This window comes from Phocoena sinus, chromosome 3 (genome assembly GCF_008692025.1).
Source record: "Phocoena sinus isolate mPhoSin1 chromosome 3, mPhoSin1.pri, whole genome shotgun sequence".
In the NCBI taxonomy this organism is placed as follows: domain Eukaryota; kingdom Metazoa; phylum Chordata; class Mammalia; order Artiodactyla; family Phocoenidae; genus Phocoena; species Phocoena sinus.
The window spans coordinates 19341377-19356161 of NC_045765.1; the positions used below are offsets into that span (position 1 = coordinate 19341377).

At 55.8% G+C, this 14785-nt stretch overlaps 1 protein-coding gene across 1 annotated transcript; it reads right to left on the reverse strand.

The window, feature by feature from the left end:
• Nucleotides 1–1116: 1116 nt before the first annotated feature.
• Nucleotides 1117–14009, reverse strand: SLC34A1 (solute carrier family 34 member 1). Its single transcript, XM_032627870.1, has 13 exons — nt 13959–14009; nt 12893–13022; nt 12595–12744; nt 12381–12509; nt 11984–12127; nt 10931–11042; nt 10612–10807; nt 10433–10528; nt 4903–4972; nt 4447–4614; nt 3087–3203; nt 2862–2986; nt 1117–2204 (listed from the first exon to the last, which is right to left on the reverse strand). The coding sequence occupies exons 2-13, from the start codon at nt 12999–13001 to the stop codon at nt 1701–1703; spliced, it is 1920 nt and encodes a 639-aa protein (XP_032483761.1). The 5' UTR covers nt 13002–13022; nt 13959–14009; the 3' UTR covers nt 1117–1700.
• Nucleotides 14010–14785: the final 776 nt, after the last annotated feature.

A 14785-nucleotide genomic window follows, 5' to 3' on the forward strand; every position in this document is an offset into this window, starting at 1 on the left:
AGAGGCTTCCCAGCCTCCTGAGCCCTACATCAGGCCCTCCCATGGGTGCCCTGCCTGTGGCCTAACTCCCTAGGCCAGAGTCCAAGGGCCTTGGTGCCTTCTCAGGGTCCTAAGGACGGCCAACCCAAGGAGGGAGTTCTCAAACCCTCTAACTCAGGCCTGAGCATCCTTTCCCACAAAACTTTCCACAGATCTGTGTGGGACATACTGCAAAGGAAGTCCCGTCCCCACCCTCCCACAACACTCACTAAGTTGGAGGCCAGGGTACTTCTCACCCCCTCCACATGGCAAGAGGAAGCACTAGTAAGGGTTGTGAGTGGGTGATGGTGGGGCTGGTAGCCTGGAGAGCAGCTCTAGGGCTTGCAGGCCCTTGCATCTCCCTGCACATACTTCATAGGGGACAGAGGTGGGGGTGGGGAGACACATGTTGCAGACCATCACAACTAGGTCTGGGGCCCTACAGCGTTCCTGCCTCCTTGGGGGTCCAAAGGCCCTGGATATGTCCCTGGACTAGAGGGAGGAACTTTGGCACCCCCCCCCCACCCCTTGACCCTCCCTCTGCAGGCCTCAGCTCAGGGGACCCTATGGAGGAGGAGGAATTGAAAAGCTTGGGTGGGTTTAAATGAAGGCTGGTTTATTGCCCAAAAGTAGAGGATAAAGGTGAGAGGGAGAGTGGCTAGTTTCTACGCCCTGTGCACTGGGGTCCAAGGCATGACCTCTCTTGCCCATCTCCACCCTGCCTCTCCTTCCCCGAGTGGCCCTGACAGGCCCCCACCTATCACTTGTTTTCTGGAGAACTGATTTTTATCCCAGAGAGAAGGAGGGAGGGAGGCAATGAGGTGGATGAGCAAGAGGCAGATATAGACCAGAGGAGGTCAGCCTAGTGGGGTTAGCAAAGAGCCTTCCTTACACTTGCCTTAAGGTGGCCCTAGCTGGGGCTCCAGGAAGTTTGAACTGTGGATTGGACTCATTAGGCAGGGCCAGGAGGATTGCTGGGGAGGGCTTGTAGGCTGGCTCCTGCAGGGCACAACAGGCTCTCTTTGGGAGGGGAGATAGTACTGCTGAACCCCAAACCATGGTCTCTCCTCCCCCCTAGATGGAGAGCAAGCAGACCTCCAAGTGCACAATGAGAGTTTCATTTCTTTTCTTTTTTCTTTTTTTTTTTTAAATCAAACAGTGTTGGGGAAGAGGGTTGTAACAATGATACAGAAAACCTGGGTGAGGATGAGGAGGATGATATGATGGAGGAAGGAAGGTGGCAGGGAGGGGGCGAGAATTCAGCCAGTGACTCAGGCTCCCACATCTGTGTGCGAGCAAACAGCTGTAGGTCATGAACTCAGACTCACCCTTACTCCCACCCAGCCCAGTCAGAGTTGTGTGTGCACAAGGACACAGTGCAGGTCTCCAAACACATGTGCAAAGGACTCAAAATCATACCCAAATAACATGCAGTTGGCATGCACCCCCTCACCCCACCCCCCAGGTGCATCAGTACGCATATGCAGGCTGTCACACAGGCTCACCCCAACATGCCCACATGAGCACATAACACTGTGTCTCAGTTACAAAAGCCCAGACCTCTGAGGACCTGTGCAAGGACAGGTGCATGCCCAGAGCACACAGACACACCCCTCTGCCCTTCTACCCCGGGCACCAGGCACAGGCATTTCCTGACTCCAGGCAGCAGTCTGGGCTGGAGCCTAGAGACGGGTGGCGTTGTGGTGATTGGGCATCGCGAGGCGGGGGGAGGGTGTGGCAGGGGGCAGCTCCTCCAGGAAGACCCTGGCAGGCAGCGGGGGTGAGCGGGGCTCGGGCCTGGCACAGCACAAGGTAGCGCGGGTGATGAGGTGGTCCAGGGGCTGCAGGGAGTGCATCCAGCGGGGCAGGAAGTCCCATGTCTGCAGCCACTTGGGCAGGTGCCCGGGGCTGCGACTCTGCAGCATGCTGACAAGTACCACGAAGGCCAGCAGGGCCCCAGAGGGTGTGCCCACACCTATCATGGCCTGCCAGCCTGCCATGGAGATGCCAAACACCAGCGACGGCAGCAGCAGGAAGCACAGGAGGAGGTAGAGGACGGCGAACCAGCGGTACTTGGCAGTGCGTTTGCCCAGCGCCTTGGCCATGCGGATGGGCAGGCGCGTGCAGGGCACTGGGTACCACAGCAGGATGCCTGAGATGTTGAAGAAGAAGTGGCAGAGGGCAATCTGCAGGGGAGAGGGTGGAGGGGTGGAGGTGGGCAGGGGCGCCAGCTCCTGAGTCAGGATAGATAGCAGTGGCCCTACAGGGTCTGGGCAGCAGGAAAGTCAGCACTTAGGGCTGACATTCCCCCAGTAAAACACTGAAACACTTCTGGACCAGTAGGTAAGTAACTGCCGCCCTGAACTCCCCACATTTCCCCCACTGATCTCCCTCTCAGGAATTCCCCAGCAGATCCTGTCCAGATCCAGTAGCTAAAAGATTCACATCAGTTTCTGGCTCAGGAGCTCTGGCCTTCTGAGTGGGCAACATCCTGGCTTATCAGTTACTCCTTTGCTCCTAGAACAGCAACCCCTTTGCTGTCTGCCCCCCAGTCCTTGATCCCCCAAACTGAGCCAGCACCCCTTCCTCAGAGTACAAATCCCTCTCCCTCTTGTTTGATTGGTGTGGCTCTCAGTAATGTCTCTCCCCTGTTAAACACTAAGGTCTTGAGGGCAGCACCAGGTATACTTTGTCCGTATGGTTCCCATAGAGTCTGGCATAGCAGGTGGCCCGTAGTAGGCAGTCAAAAACTAATTTGTACGTGTTGTCCTACGTTGGGTCAGGCTCCAGGCACCAGTCCTAGCCCTGTCCCGCCTCTGGCAGGGTTACTCTCCCAAGCGCACCTGGAAAGCACTGGACAGCTTCTCCCGGGGGCTGGCCAGTGCAGCCAGGATGGCCGTGGTGGTGGTGCCGATGTTGGCGCCCAGTGTGAGTGGGTAGGCACGCTCAAGGCTGATCACACCCAGGCCTGGGGGTAGAGGAGAGGACATGGTCTCCCCAGCTCCTTCCTTCAGCCCTTTTCCTGTCAGCCCTGCCCCACCTGACCCTGCCTCGGCGTGGGGACTTACCGATGAGTGGGGTGATGGCCGAGGTGAATACAGAACTGCTTTGGACAACGAAGGTCATGCCAGCGCCCACCACCATGGCAAAGTAGCCTGTGGCCCAGGTGAAGGGGGTGGGAAAGTCTGCGAGCAAACGGTCCCAGCAGGGTCAGTGGGAGGGCATTGGGAGGGGGCGGGGACTTTCCTTTGGGAGGAGGAATCCATGTCAGCTTCCAAGTGGGACCTTGTCAGTCCCCTGCTCGACTGCGGTGGCTTTTCCTGGTCCTCTTGGATCTTGGATTAAAGGCCCTTCTCAGCCTGCTTCTATCATGCTTTTGCTCCCTTGTTCCCTCTACCTGGGACATCCTCCTCACTCCTAAATATTCATCCTCGGGACTCAGCGTGGATATCACTGCCACTGGAAAGCTCTCCCTGACCCCAGCCCCTGGGCAGACGTTGCTTCTCCCTCCTCTGAGCTCCCATAGATCCATGGATGCCCCTTATTCCAGCGTTTGTCATGCTGCCTTTGCCAGTGCCAGGCAGTGTCCCAAAAGCTCAAAATGAGGCTTAAATGGAAGTCAGATGGTATCACTGCCCTGCCCAAACCCCCAAGTGCCCCTATTACCCTGGATAAAGTCTAGGCTCTGAGTGCAGCCTGGGACCTGCTCTGTCCCTGTTACCTCGCTGACCTCTCCCTACCTCTCTCCACCTCACTGAGCTCCCACCACACTGCTGGCCACCTTTTTGTGCCACAGTCCTGCCCAGCTGAGTCCTGCCTTGGAGCCTTTGCACTTTCGGGTAGGTTCCCTCCACCCGAAAAGCTCTTCAGCCACATCTGACTGCTCCACATTTAGGTCCCTGCTCAAATGTCACCTCTGCACAGAAGCCACTGACCACCCATCAAAAGCAGCCTCTTCCATATTCTATTTGCTGTGTTTTGCTTTCTCCTTGGCAGTTACTGCTCTGTCTGAATTTATCCCCCCTCAATCACTTATTTATTGCTTGTCTCTCCCTCTGGGCTGTGAGTCCCCTGAGGGCAGGAGCCATCTCTGTGTGGCTCACCTCTGTATCCCTGGCACCACGCCATGCTTGGCATACAGTAGGGGCTTAATGACTATTAATTGAATCCAACAATGGCCTCTGAGAATCTCTTTGGAGCCACCTGCTAGAATGGAACCACAGCCGGAAGCAGCCACAGATCCCCAGCTGTCAGCACCTCAGGGGCCTCAAAAATCACCTCGTCCAATCTCTTCTGTGTTCACATGGGGAAACTGAGGCTCAGAGATGGTAGGGCTTTACCCAGATCACACACCAAGGCAGTGGCAGGACTCAGCAAGATCCAGAAGGGCCCATCCTGGGGCCTGCCCACCCACTGCTCGAGGCTCACCGGTGTTGATAACCGTCTGAATGACCTTGGCCACCTGGCCCTTGAGCAGAGAGTTGAGCATCTTGACGAGGAGGATGAGGCAGGTGCACAGGAGCACCAGGGAGCCAGCCAGCAGGATGAGCCCCACAGCCAGGTCAGGCAGCCCTGTGTCCACGAAAATGTGGCTGCCTGCGGGAGGGTGGTGGTAGTGGTATCAAGCTTCTGAGAGCTAACTCCCTCAATCCAGCTCCTAGCCCCCAACCTTTGCCACCCTCTTGGGCTCAGAGCCAAAGGCCTTGCCTCATGTCTCTTCAACCTCTAGAGCAGGTTGAACCTCCAGACCAAAGCCCAAGAGCTGGGCTGGCTGACAGCTGTCCTTCTGGGGCTGGAAGCAGCAGTGGCCAGGTGGGAGATGGCCCTGCCTCTGCCAGACTCTGCCCTGCCATGCCAGACATCTCCCACACTGCAGGTACTCACATTTCTCCATGGTGGCATTTCCGAGCATCCGGCTGGTGCTGGCCTCTGCCCTGGGCCTGCGGGAGGGAACCTAGATTAAGAGGAGAGTGACTTAGAGAATTCAGGAAAGTGCAGCCTGGGATGGGGGCTAAGGTAGGGGTTAGGGAGAGATGGGGGATGGAGGGGATACAGATGGTCCTCTTTTTTTTTTTTTTTTTTTTTTTTTTTTTTTTTTGCGGTACGCAGGCCTCTCACTGCTGTGGCCTCTCCCGTTGTGGAGCACAGGCTCCGGACGCGCAGGCTCAGCGGCCATGGCTCACGGGCCCAGCTGCTCCATGGCATGTGGGATCTTCCCGGACCGGGGCACGAACCTGTGTCCCCTGCATCGGCAGGCAGACTCTCAACCACTGCGCCACCAGGGAAGCCTCAGATGGTCCTCTTGACTACATGCCCTTGAATGCTTTGCTTGCCCTCTCTGAGTCTGTTTCCTCCAATGATGAAATGGAGTTGAAAATATCTGCCACAGGAGAATCTGGCTGTAGTCGGCCCTCAGAATATTCAGCCCCATCAACCCACTGATCTGGCTCTCACGGGGGCCCGCAGGGGCCTCCTGATCTGATGGTGTCTTGTCCATGTTTTCTTCTACCTCTCCTTGGCATTGGAGGCTGCTGACCATGGCCCACTTCTTCTGAAAACTCTCCCTTCCCCATCTTTTATTATCAATCCCTGTCTCAGGGCCTCCTCTTCACCAGCATCCTTGCCCTGTCCTCTCCCCTCAGGCACGTAGCCCACGTTCTGTTTTCCTCTTGCTCACTTCCTTATCTGGAGGGGGTGGGGCAGAGGGCCCAGGACCAACATCTCTTCCCTCCCCCACCTACTATCGGTGAAGAGGGGGTTCCTGGAGAGGGCCCTTAAATCAGAAGGCCCAGGACCAAGCAGGTAGCCTAAGTGAGGGGCTCAGCCTTGCGTGGGGGTGGCGGGGAGTGTCCTGGGCCTAAAGGGGCAGCAGCTACTCAGCTCCAGGCCACTGTCACTGTCCAGGGATTTAGCCCAGCTTAGCCAAAGGGCCTGATTCTACAAGAGAAACCACAACTCTGAAGGTTTAGATAAAATCTCCCAATCTGTAAATGTTGGCAACCGCTTTAAGACATACTTTACAATTCTGTGAAGGCCAGTCTGGCCAGTCTGGAACCACTCATTCGTAGCCTTCTTGGGTTAAGGAGTTTTTTCCTTTTCCTTGGCACAGCTTGTGGGATCTCAGTTCCTCGACCAGGGATCGAACCCAGGCCCCTAGCAGTGAAAGCGCGGAGTCCTAACCACTGGACTGCCAGGGAATTCCCTAAGGAGTTCTTTTTAAAAATGCAACCTGGGCTCCTTACCTTTCCCCCAGGGTCCCATCAGTGAAAGTAGAGAGCGGGCCAGCCTTGGCTAGGAAGAAGCCATGTCACAAAGGAGGACTTGAGCCGCAGAAAGGGGCCCTTACTCCTTGGGCCCCAGGCAAAATGAAAGAGTCACATCTTCTCCCCGTCACCACCATCTGCCTCCTCTGGGAGCTGATATGGACCCTGGTCCCGTTCCCCCTGTGGGGTCTCCATCTCACATCCCTCTGACCTTCCTGGGTGCTGAGGGTAAGGGCTCAGGTGTGGTGCTGGCACTTGGATTTACAGCTCCTTTATGTTTTATTCTAATCTGTGTCATTTAAAAAAAAATGTGTGTTAGAGATAAGAACCATTTATGGCACCTGACTTTAAATCGGGGTTTATTTTAATGGCATGTACTCCCTTGAGGGGGGGCAGCGTGCTCCTCTGTGTACCCAGTTGGCCATACCAGGGCCCTGGGGCATCCTCAAGCCTGGGCCAAAATTGCAGGCCGAGAAACCAGGAGAAAATAGTCTCTGATGGGCTTGATTGGAAAAGCCGGCTGGGAAAGTGGTGGTAACTGGGAGACAGCCGGGTGTTTGCTGTCTGGCAGATCTGAGTTCAAATCCTGCTTTTATCTCAGCTACCTTGTGCAAGTCATGCCGCCTCACTGAGCCTGTTTTCTCTAAAGCAGGAAAAGTAAAGAGCTGTTGCAAAGGTTACAGGAGGAAATATGTGTGAAGCACTCACGACAGGGCTTAGATCATGACAAGCCTTCGATAAATTGTGCCTCCAAATAAGGATTAGACCCCCTCCTTCCCTGGGCCTATCTAGTATCACATGGTGTGTGGGTACAGGTTGACTTCCTAGGTCAGGGTCAATGGCTCCTGCAGACATGCCTGAAGATCCTGGCCCTGCTGGGAAGGAACTTGGTGGACCATCCTGCACTGCACTGGGTCTAGGGGTCTCTTGGGGGAGGGTTCTCTGGGACCTGGGGAGGCTGGAAGAGGAGGAGAGGAGCTCCACTGGGGTCCCACTCAGTGCTGACAATGTCGGGGCAGGGCAAGGCTGGAGGCTAGGACTTCTGAGGTTTGGAAACTTGACCTTCCTGCCTGGGGTTATGTGGCCCTGGCTGAGCTCAAAGGGCCAGTCCAGAGACCCTAAAGCGCAAGAGAGGAGTGTGGAGGCAGCAAGAGTGGCAGAGAGGGGGTCAACTGCATTGCCAGGTTGGGTGGGCAGAGACGGGAGGGGAAGGAGCAGGCCCTGGGGTTTCCCTGGCCAGCAGAGGGGAAGGTGGGAGCTCCAGCCTAGATAAAGAGCTGCCAGGCCCAGGGTCTGGGGCATAGCCCCAGGATATGCCCATTCCTCCTGGGCCTGGGGTAGGTGGAGGTGGAGGAGAGGGAGGGGCATGTGGAGGGGGTGCCTTAGCCCTGCGCTCAACCCCAGCTGAGCACTCCCTGCTGTGTGACACTGGACAAAACAGGTAACCTCTCTAAGCCTCAGTTTCTTTGTCTGAAGCATGAGGTCCATAATGCTGCCCACTTCTCCCCAGGGGCTAGTCGTGAGGAATCTGGGAAGAAAGAGTTTGGGATTTATGTGCTTGCAGAGACAACGCAAATTCAGGAGACACCTCTGGGAACTGAAGCATATGATTAAGCTCACAGAGGAATGTGGGCTCCAAGAATCCTTCCCCTGGGGAAAACCGTGCAGGATGTGGGTGGGTGTGCGCAGTAGTCTCCCCTCCAGGAGAAGAGGTGTTTTAGGGTCCTTGCTTTTCTGGAAGCAGAGCGTGAGTGCTCTGCTAGCAGCGCCATCTGGTGGCAAAGAGGAGAATTGATATTTACGGCCACACCTACCATCCCTGGAGGTTCTCAAGTGGCTGTGGTCACCTGGAGGCATTCACGCCTGATAGGCAGAGTGGGAAATGGACACATATGGTGGGATATACATCTGGAAGGGACAGCGAAATGGAGAGTCAAGAGTGTGGGCTCCAGATTCCACCAGGATTTTTGTCCTACCTCAATCACATAGACTTGGACAAGCCTGTCTGAACCTGTTTAAAATGGGGTTGTGACAATCCCTGCCTCCCAGGATGCAGGTCCTCAGAAGAAGCTGGTTTAAACCAGGTATGTAGGGTTGACAATCCACACTGTGACCACACAAGAAGGTAATTCCCAGGACAGTGTCAGGACCCTGGAACATCAAGAATTGTTAGGATGCTAACAAACACTGCCTCTGGTTTTTCTTTCACCATCTGGAAAACCCCAGACTGTCAGTCACATAGGTGCCCTGGAGGCTGGCTTAGGCGAGGTTGGGCCTAGCTTGGTGAAAGCTGGAAGCAATGAGAACAGGTTGGAAGGGGCCACAGGAGACTCGGTGGCCAGAGGAAAAACGTGAGTCTTCAGTGCAGGAGCTGCCAGTGCGCGTGGCTGAGTGAGCCACTTTCCAAAGGGGACTGTCCCAGAGAGAGGGCCAGAACAGGGAGCTCACATCCCAGCCCCAGCTACTCTCCAAGCCAAGGAAATCCAGTCTGGACCCTGCTCTCAAGGGAAGGTTTCCCGGGAGAGCTGGGACGAGAAAACAGTGCTCAGGCGAGTGGTAGCAGGCGCAGCGGAGGAACCAGTGAGGACAGCCCCGGCCCAGTGAACTTGGGTGGGTTGCTTCCAGTCCCTTGGCCTCAGGACCAGCATCACTGAGGATTCCATTGGGTGAGAGCTACATTTGCCGGTGCATCCTTCAAGGGGAGACCAGGTGAGTGCAGCTGCAGGCAGGCAGCAGGGATTTCAGAGGACACGAGGATCGCCACGGCTGAGGAGCTCCCTTCCACAGCTTGCTTTCTGTGAAGTTCAAAGTGTGTGACTTTGGTCTCTTTCAGGTTTTGCTGTGAAGCAGATGGGATCTTGGCCATTCAGAGAGCTTGGGGAGGGCCCAGACTGCTCATGAGAAGGGGAGATGTGTTAGAGGGGTCACAAAGCCAGCGTGAAAGCTGTCTGCATGGGCTTTTTGATGTCAAACTGCCTTGAACACTCAGAAGGACTGAGCTGGAGCTGTGTGCCACTCAGATGCAAAGGAACCTCGCAGGGCCAGTTGAAAGAATGTTCTCTGTTCACACTGGGATAAAGTATGGGAACATCAAGTAGCAAGTGAAGAGGGTGTGCTGGGCTTCCGGTTTCCTTGTCTTTCATTCTAAATGGTGTTACTTCTTGTATGTCATAATCAAGAGGGAGCAAATACTGTGGATTATGGTTTTGATGAAGCATTTTCCTTTTTATGGCTGAATGAGAAAGTGTGCTAATAGTTAGCTTCCATGTTAGCCTGGTGTAATGGCTGGTCCACAAGTGTCCAGCTGATCCAAACGGAGCCTCATTCCAGGCATTAGAAGCCAGAAAGCAGCAGGAAGAGTACAGCAGGACAAGGGGACACCGGCCTGTGGGAGTCTCCAGGGGAAGGAGCCCAATATCAGTACAAGTGGCTGTTGTGTCTCCAGTGAGGTGTCCATGGCCCACTTGCCCTGCTCCTGGACCAGTTTCCTGTTGGTCCTATTTTTCCCAGGCACCCTTATAGCACTCTCTCCCCGCCCACCTCCGCACATTACCTGGGCCCCCAAACACGGCAGAAGTGAGACATTAACCCCCCTGGCCCCCAGGGGAAGAGAGAGCCCTAGATTGCAAGACCTGCGCTTGGGGCCCTGAAGCGGTAGGACAAGCTCTGGAGAGTTTCTTAGCCCCTTGGAGCCAATTTCTCTACCCATGAAACCACAGGGTTGAGCCATATCAGTGGTTCTTCAACTTGAGCGTGGAACAGCCCTAGAGGGCTTGTTGAAATGTAGGCTGCTGGGCTCCACCTGTTTTTTTCTGATTTAGTGGGTCTAGGAGAGGGCCAGATAGTTTGCATCTCTAATGGGTTCCCAGGTGGTATGTGTGCCACTGGTCCACACTTTGAGAACCAATCTCTGGGCTAGATCGATGACATGCTAACTCTAATTGATTGGCAATGGCTGCCTGAAGCTGGTGTGAGGCTGGCAGGGTGTAGCAACATCTGCCATAGGCACAGTATCACCGCAAAAGTGCCCCATATTTGTCCTCCCAGGGTAAATGATCCCCTAGGTCTACATAGAGCTTTTGAACAGACGACACTGGCAGTCAGCTGTCTGAAGAAGGAGTCTTCTCACTGAAGCCAGACCTGGGACTCACCTCCATGGGGTTTGGGTGGCACCAGATCCGGATGAGACTGTGATTTCTCAGGGACTCATCCCCCGTGGCAATGCTGGTAATCACGGACTTGTCCAGCTGTGGGTAAGGTGTGGGAGGGGGGAGTGAGGGTGGGGTCCTACAGTCCCCCAGCCCCCACCCCATGACAGCCCTGCCTCCACCTGAATGATGAGCTTAGTGAAGGGCTCTGTGATGATCTTGAGCAGGTCAGGGGCATCGCGGCCGCCGCGGATGTTGAAGGAGGCCACCACAAGTCGAGTGATGTGGTGCAGGTACCCGGTGGCAGCCTCCAGGGGTAGCAGGACCAGAACTGACAGCCAGTTAAAGCAGTCGTGCACTGTGGCCCCCGCGAAGGCCCTGGGCAGGGAGGCCACGTTGCAGTGCAGGCTGGAGCCAGGAGGCACTCAGACTGGGGGCTCCTGGCGTCTGGGACCACCCTCCCCCGACAAGGACAGGCCCCTCACTGCTCCACCCCCTCACCGCCGGAAGTCAGTCCTGTCCCCCGCCTGCATCAGGGCCACGATGGTGTTGGTGACGGAGGTGCCGATGTTGGAGCCCATGATGATGGGGATGGCAGAGCTTACCTCCAGCACTGGTAGAAGAGGGCGCCTCTTAACTAACTGGATAAGGGCCACCCAGGTCCTGCCCCACAACCTCTCCTGTCAGACCCACTGCCCTCATCCCAGCCCCCAGCAGGCATTCCTGCCATGCTGCTGACTCCGCTCAGCCTCAGCACCACAGGTACATGGGGGCACATGCTGTGTGTTTACATGTGTGCGTACATGTGAACTGATGTTCACATATGTGTACTGCACCTGTGTATATGTGAACGAGTGTGTGGGTGCATGTCCACGAGGGCATGGGTCCTAAATTCAAATGTGTCTCTGTGCTTGTGTGTGTACATGTGTACACAAGTGTGATGTCACTTTCATGCATCAGCTTGGCTAGTACCCAGTTATTCAGTCCAACACTAACCTAGATGTTGCTGTGAAGATGTTTTGCGGATGGATTTGCCTCAACCATCAATTGACCTTGAGAAAAGATTAACCTCAATAATCTGGGTGGGCCTCATCTCATGAGATTAAAGGCCCTAAGAGCAAAACTGAGGCTTCCCTGGGGAAGAAGAAATTCCACCTATGCACTGCAGTATTGGCTTCTGCCCAAGAGGCCCAGCCTGCCTCACAATCACGTAAGCCAATTCTTTGCAATAAATTATAGATCTCTATATATCTCAAGCAGGTTCTGTTTCTCTAATTCCTCTGGTTCTGTTCCCTTGATGGATGGAATGAGCGACTGTGTGGCGACATGAAGGTGAGCCTTCCTGAGGCTGTACTCCCTAGTTGCCACCCTTCCCAGCTCCTGGGGCGCCCCTCCTGGCTGAGACTCCAGGCCGTGCTTTGGAGAACAGAGTGGGAGACACCAGAGCTGCCCATTGCCCGCGGTCCCTGCCCCGACTCCTGCTCTTCCCACCCCAGCCGCGCGTCCAGCATCCCAGCCCCCAACTCCTTCCCTGGCCCTGGTGGGCTTACTCACAGCCGGAGGAGACCATGCTGACTACGATGGATGTGGAGGTGCTGGAGCTCTGCACCAGCACGGTCACGAGGATCCCCACCACCAGCGCCGCCACCGGGTTGGACAGGATGGCATTGTCCTTAAAGATGTCGCCAGCCACCTTCCCTGGGGAGCATGAGCCAGCGTTGTCCGAGACCCTTCAAAACCCTTCCCTGGTCCCCTCCCCTCCGCCCTACCTCTCCCCTGAGGCTTCCCTGGGGAAGGAGAAATTCCACCTGTGCACTGCAGTATTGGCTTCTGCCCAAGAGGCCCAGCGTGCTTCACAATCACGTAAGCCAATTCCTTGCAATAAATCATAGATCTCTATATATCTCCTGCAGGTTCTGTTTCTATAATTCCTCTGGTTCTGTTCCCCTACCTCCGGCCAGCTGGAAGGCTGAGCTGAGCACGTCCAGGGAGCAGACGAAGAGGTAGAGGAAGACGAGGATCAGTGGTACCTTGAGGAGCGTCAAGCCAGCCCGGCACAGCTTCTGGGCCAACCCAGGCTCTGGAGAGAGGCCAGTCATGAGCACAGTGGCTGGAGGGCTCTGCCAGTGACTGCCGACACCCCTGCCACCCCGACCCAGGCCCACCTGGCTTCTGCTCATCCTCCTGGGCCAGCTTGGCAGGCAGCGGGTCATGGTGCTCCAGAACCTCCCCGTAGGGGCAGCCTTGCTCGGCGAGGGCCACGGGGCCCAGGCTGGGGAAGGCATAGGCTGAGGTCCCTGGAATCCTGTGCAGGACTGGGGAGCGAGGCTGGTCAGGAGTTCCCTGAGGCCCCAGGTCCTGGGGAGGTTGGGAGGGGTGGGCAGAGGGGTGGAGGCCTCCCCACCGGGGCAGGACGTGGGCAACTGAGGGCAAGCAGGGTCCAGGGGTGGGAGCAGCACTCACCCTGTGGGCTGGGCACATAGGTAAACGCCGCCCCACACGTCATGTGCCCCCCACAGACTGAGAGTGGGGAGACAGCCCGGCCCTCCAGCCTCTCTCCATAGGACATCATCCTGGGTACACACTGTGGGCCCTGCACATCAGGGGCACAGCAACACTGAGTGAGAACTGCTGTGTCCTGGAAACTCATACACACTCACACACCCATCCCTCCACACCCACACCCATACACTCACGTGCTCACTCACACCCATGGTGTGTGATCACAAACATACCTCCAGCGAAGCACACCCTCCAACCCCACACACACACACCCAGAGCTGCACACTCAGGTCTCAACACAGATTTAGGGATTCATTCATTCATTCATTCAGCAAGTATTTATTGAGCATCTACTCTATCTAAGGCACTGAGCTTGATGCTGGGGTACAGCTGGCTAAGTACAGATGCAGCTCCTTCCCCCAGGAAGCTCAAAGTCTAGTGGAGAATCAGATGTCAATGAAATGATCCCTCAAATAGATGGAACATGGCAATGGGAGCAAGTGTTCTAATGACAGATACAGGTGTCACCAGAGTGCCCCTGGGGCACAGGGGTTCATCCTCACAAATGAACTTCTTTCCCCATCCACCCTTACCCCCCAGCAATAAACAAGCACTGATGGGCCTTTCTGCCATGAATGAGGCTCAGACCAGGACTCGTTTAGTTAAGGAGGGCCCCCATCCTGTCCCCAAGTCTGGGAAGCCCTTGACTTGCTTTAGCTGCCCCTGAATTGCCACAGGAGTTCCCGGCTGTTGGGGTGGGAGTGCCCCAGTCTGCTTCAGCACCCCACACTTCACCCCCAACCTTATTCCAAGGACCCTGGCTGTGGGGTTGTGGGGCATGCAGAGCTGAATTCCAAGCCCTGGAAGAGCATGAGTCCGTTTTACTCTGGGGCAGTGAGCCAGGCTGGGCTGGGACTGAGATGTTATAGGGGACAGGAAACAAGAGGCACAGTAGGGACAGAGGTGAGGAGCCTGTTTCCTACTAAGAGTTGGGGATGGGGTTGGGATGTGGGGACCCTGGACTCACCTTGGTGTTCTGTGTTTCAGCTCCTGCTCAGATGCTCAGGGAAGCCCTAGGGGCCTGAGGAGAACCTGGGATCCTCTTCTTTATACCCTCGGGTAAAGGGCAAAGTCCCTGGAACCCTAGCTGCCCTCCCTCTGTTCCCCAACTAACCTCACCCCCCTAGATTCCTCCCGGTTAATTGCTAATCGTCAGCTCTGCAGGGGGAGTCTGTGGACAGGCTCTCCCCTCCCCCACACAGATACTCAGCTAGAACCATGACCCAGACCCAGCAAGGAGGGCACAGATGCATCCCATGCCCCCAGGCAGAGACCCTGATGCCACTCAGGCACCTCGTTCCCAGGGTCCCCAGAGATTCCATGGCTCTGGCCCCTTTCCCTCCTTCTTGGCCTGACAGTACTCTGCAAGGAGTAACACAAAAACTCTTCAGCCTTGCCTTGCATCTGAGTGTCTGTGGGTCTCTCTGTGTGTCTTGAGGGGCATTTAGAGGAGAGGGAGTGTGTGATGGAGGAAGCAACAGAAGACAAACCCAGAGAAGCTATGTAGCGCTGAATTGTGGAGGGTCCAAGACCACAGATCCAGGATGTGAGCCTGAGAGAATCTGCCCCTGGCCAGATGGGGCAGGGCCTGGTCTGCATTTTAGAATGGTCCCAGGTGTGTGGGGTTCGGATGTGTCAAAGGGAGTGAGTCTGGAAGCAGAGAGACCGGTTAAAAGGGTGATGAGATGGTCCAGGTGAGAGAGGATGAGGTCTGAATCTAAGTGGGAAGAAGAGGGATGGAGAGGAGAAGATGCATCCCAGGGATACTTGGGCAGGACAATTGGTGTTGGGAGG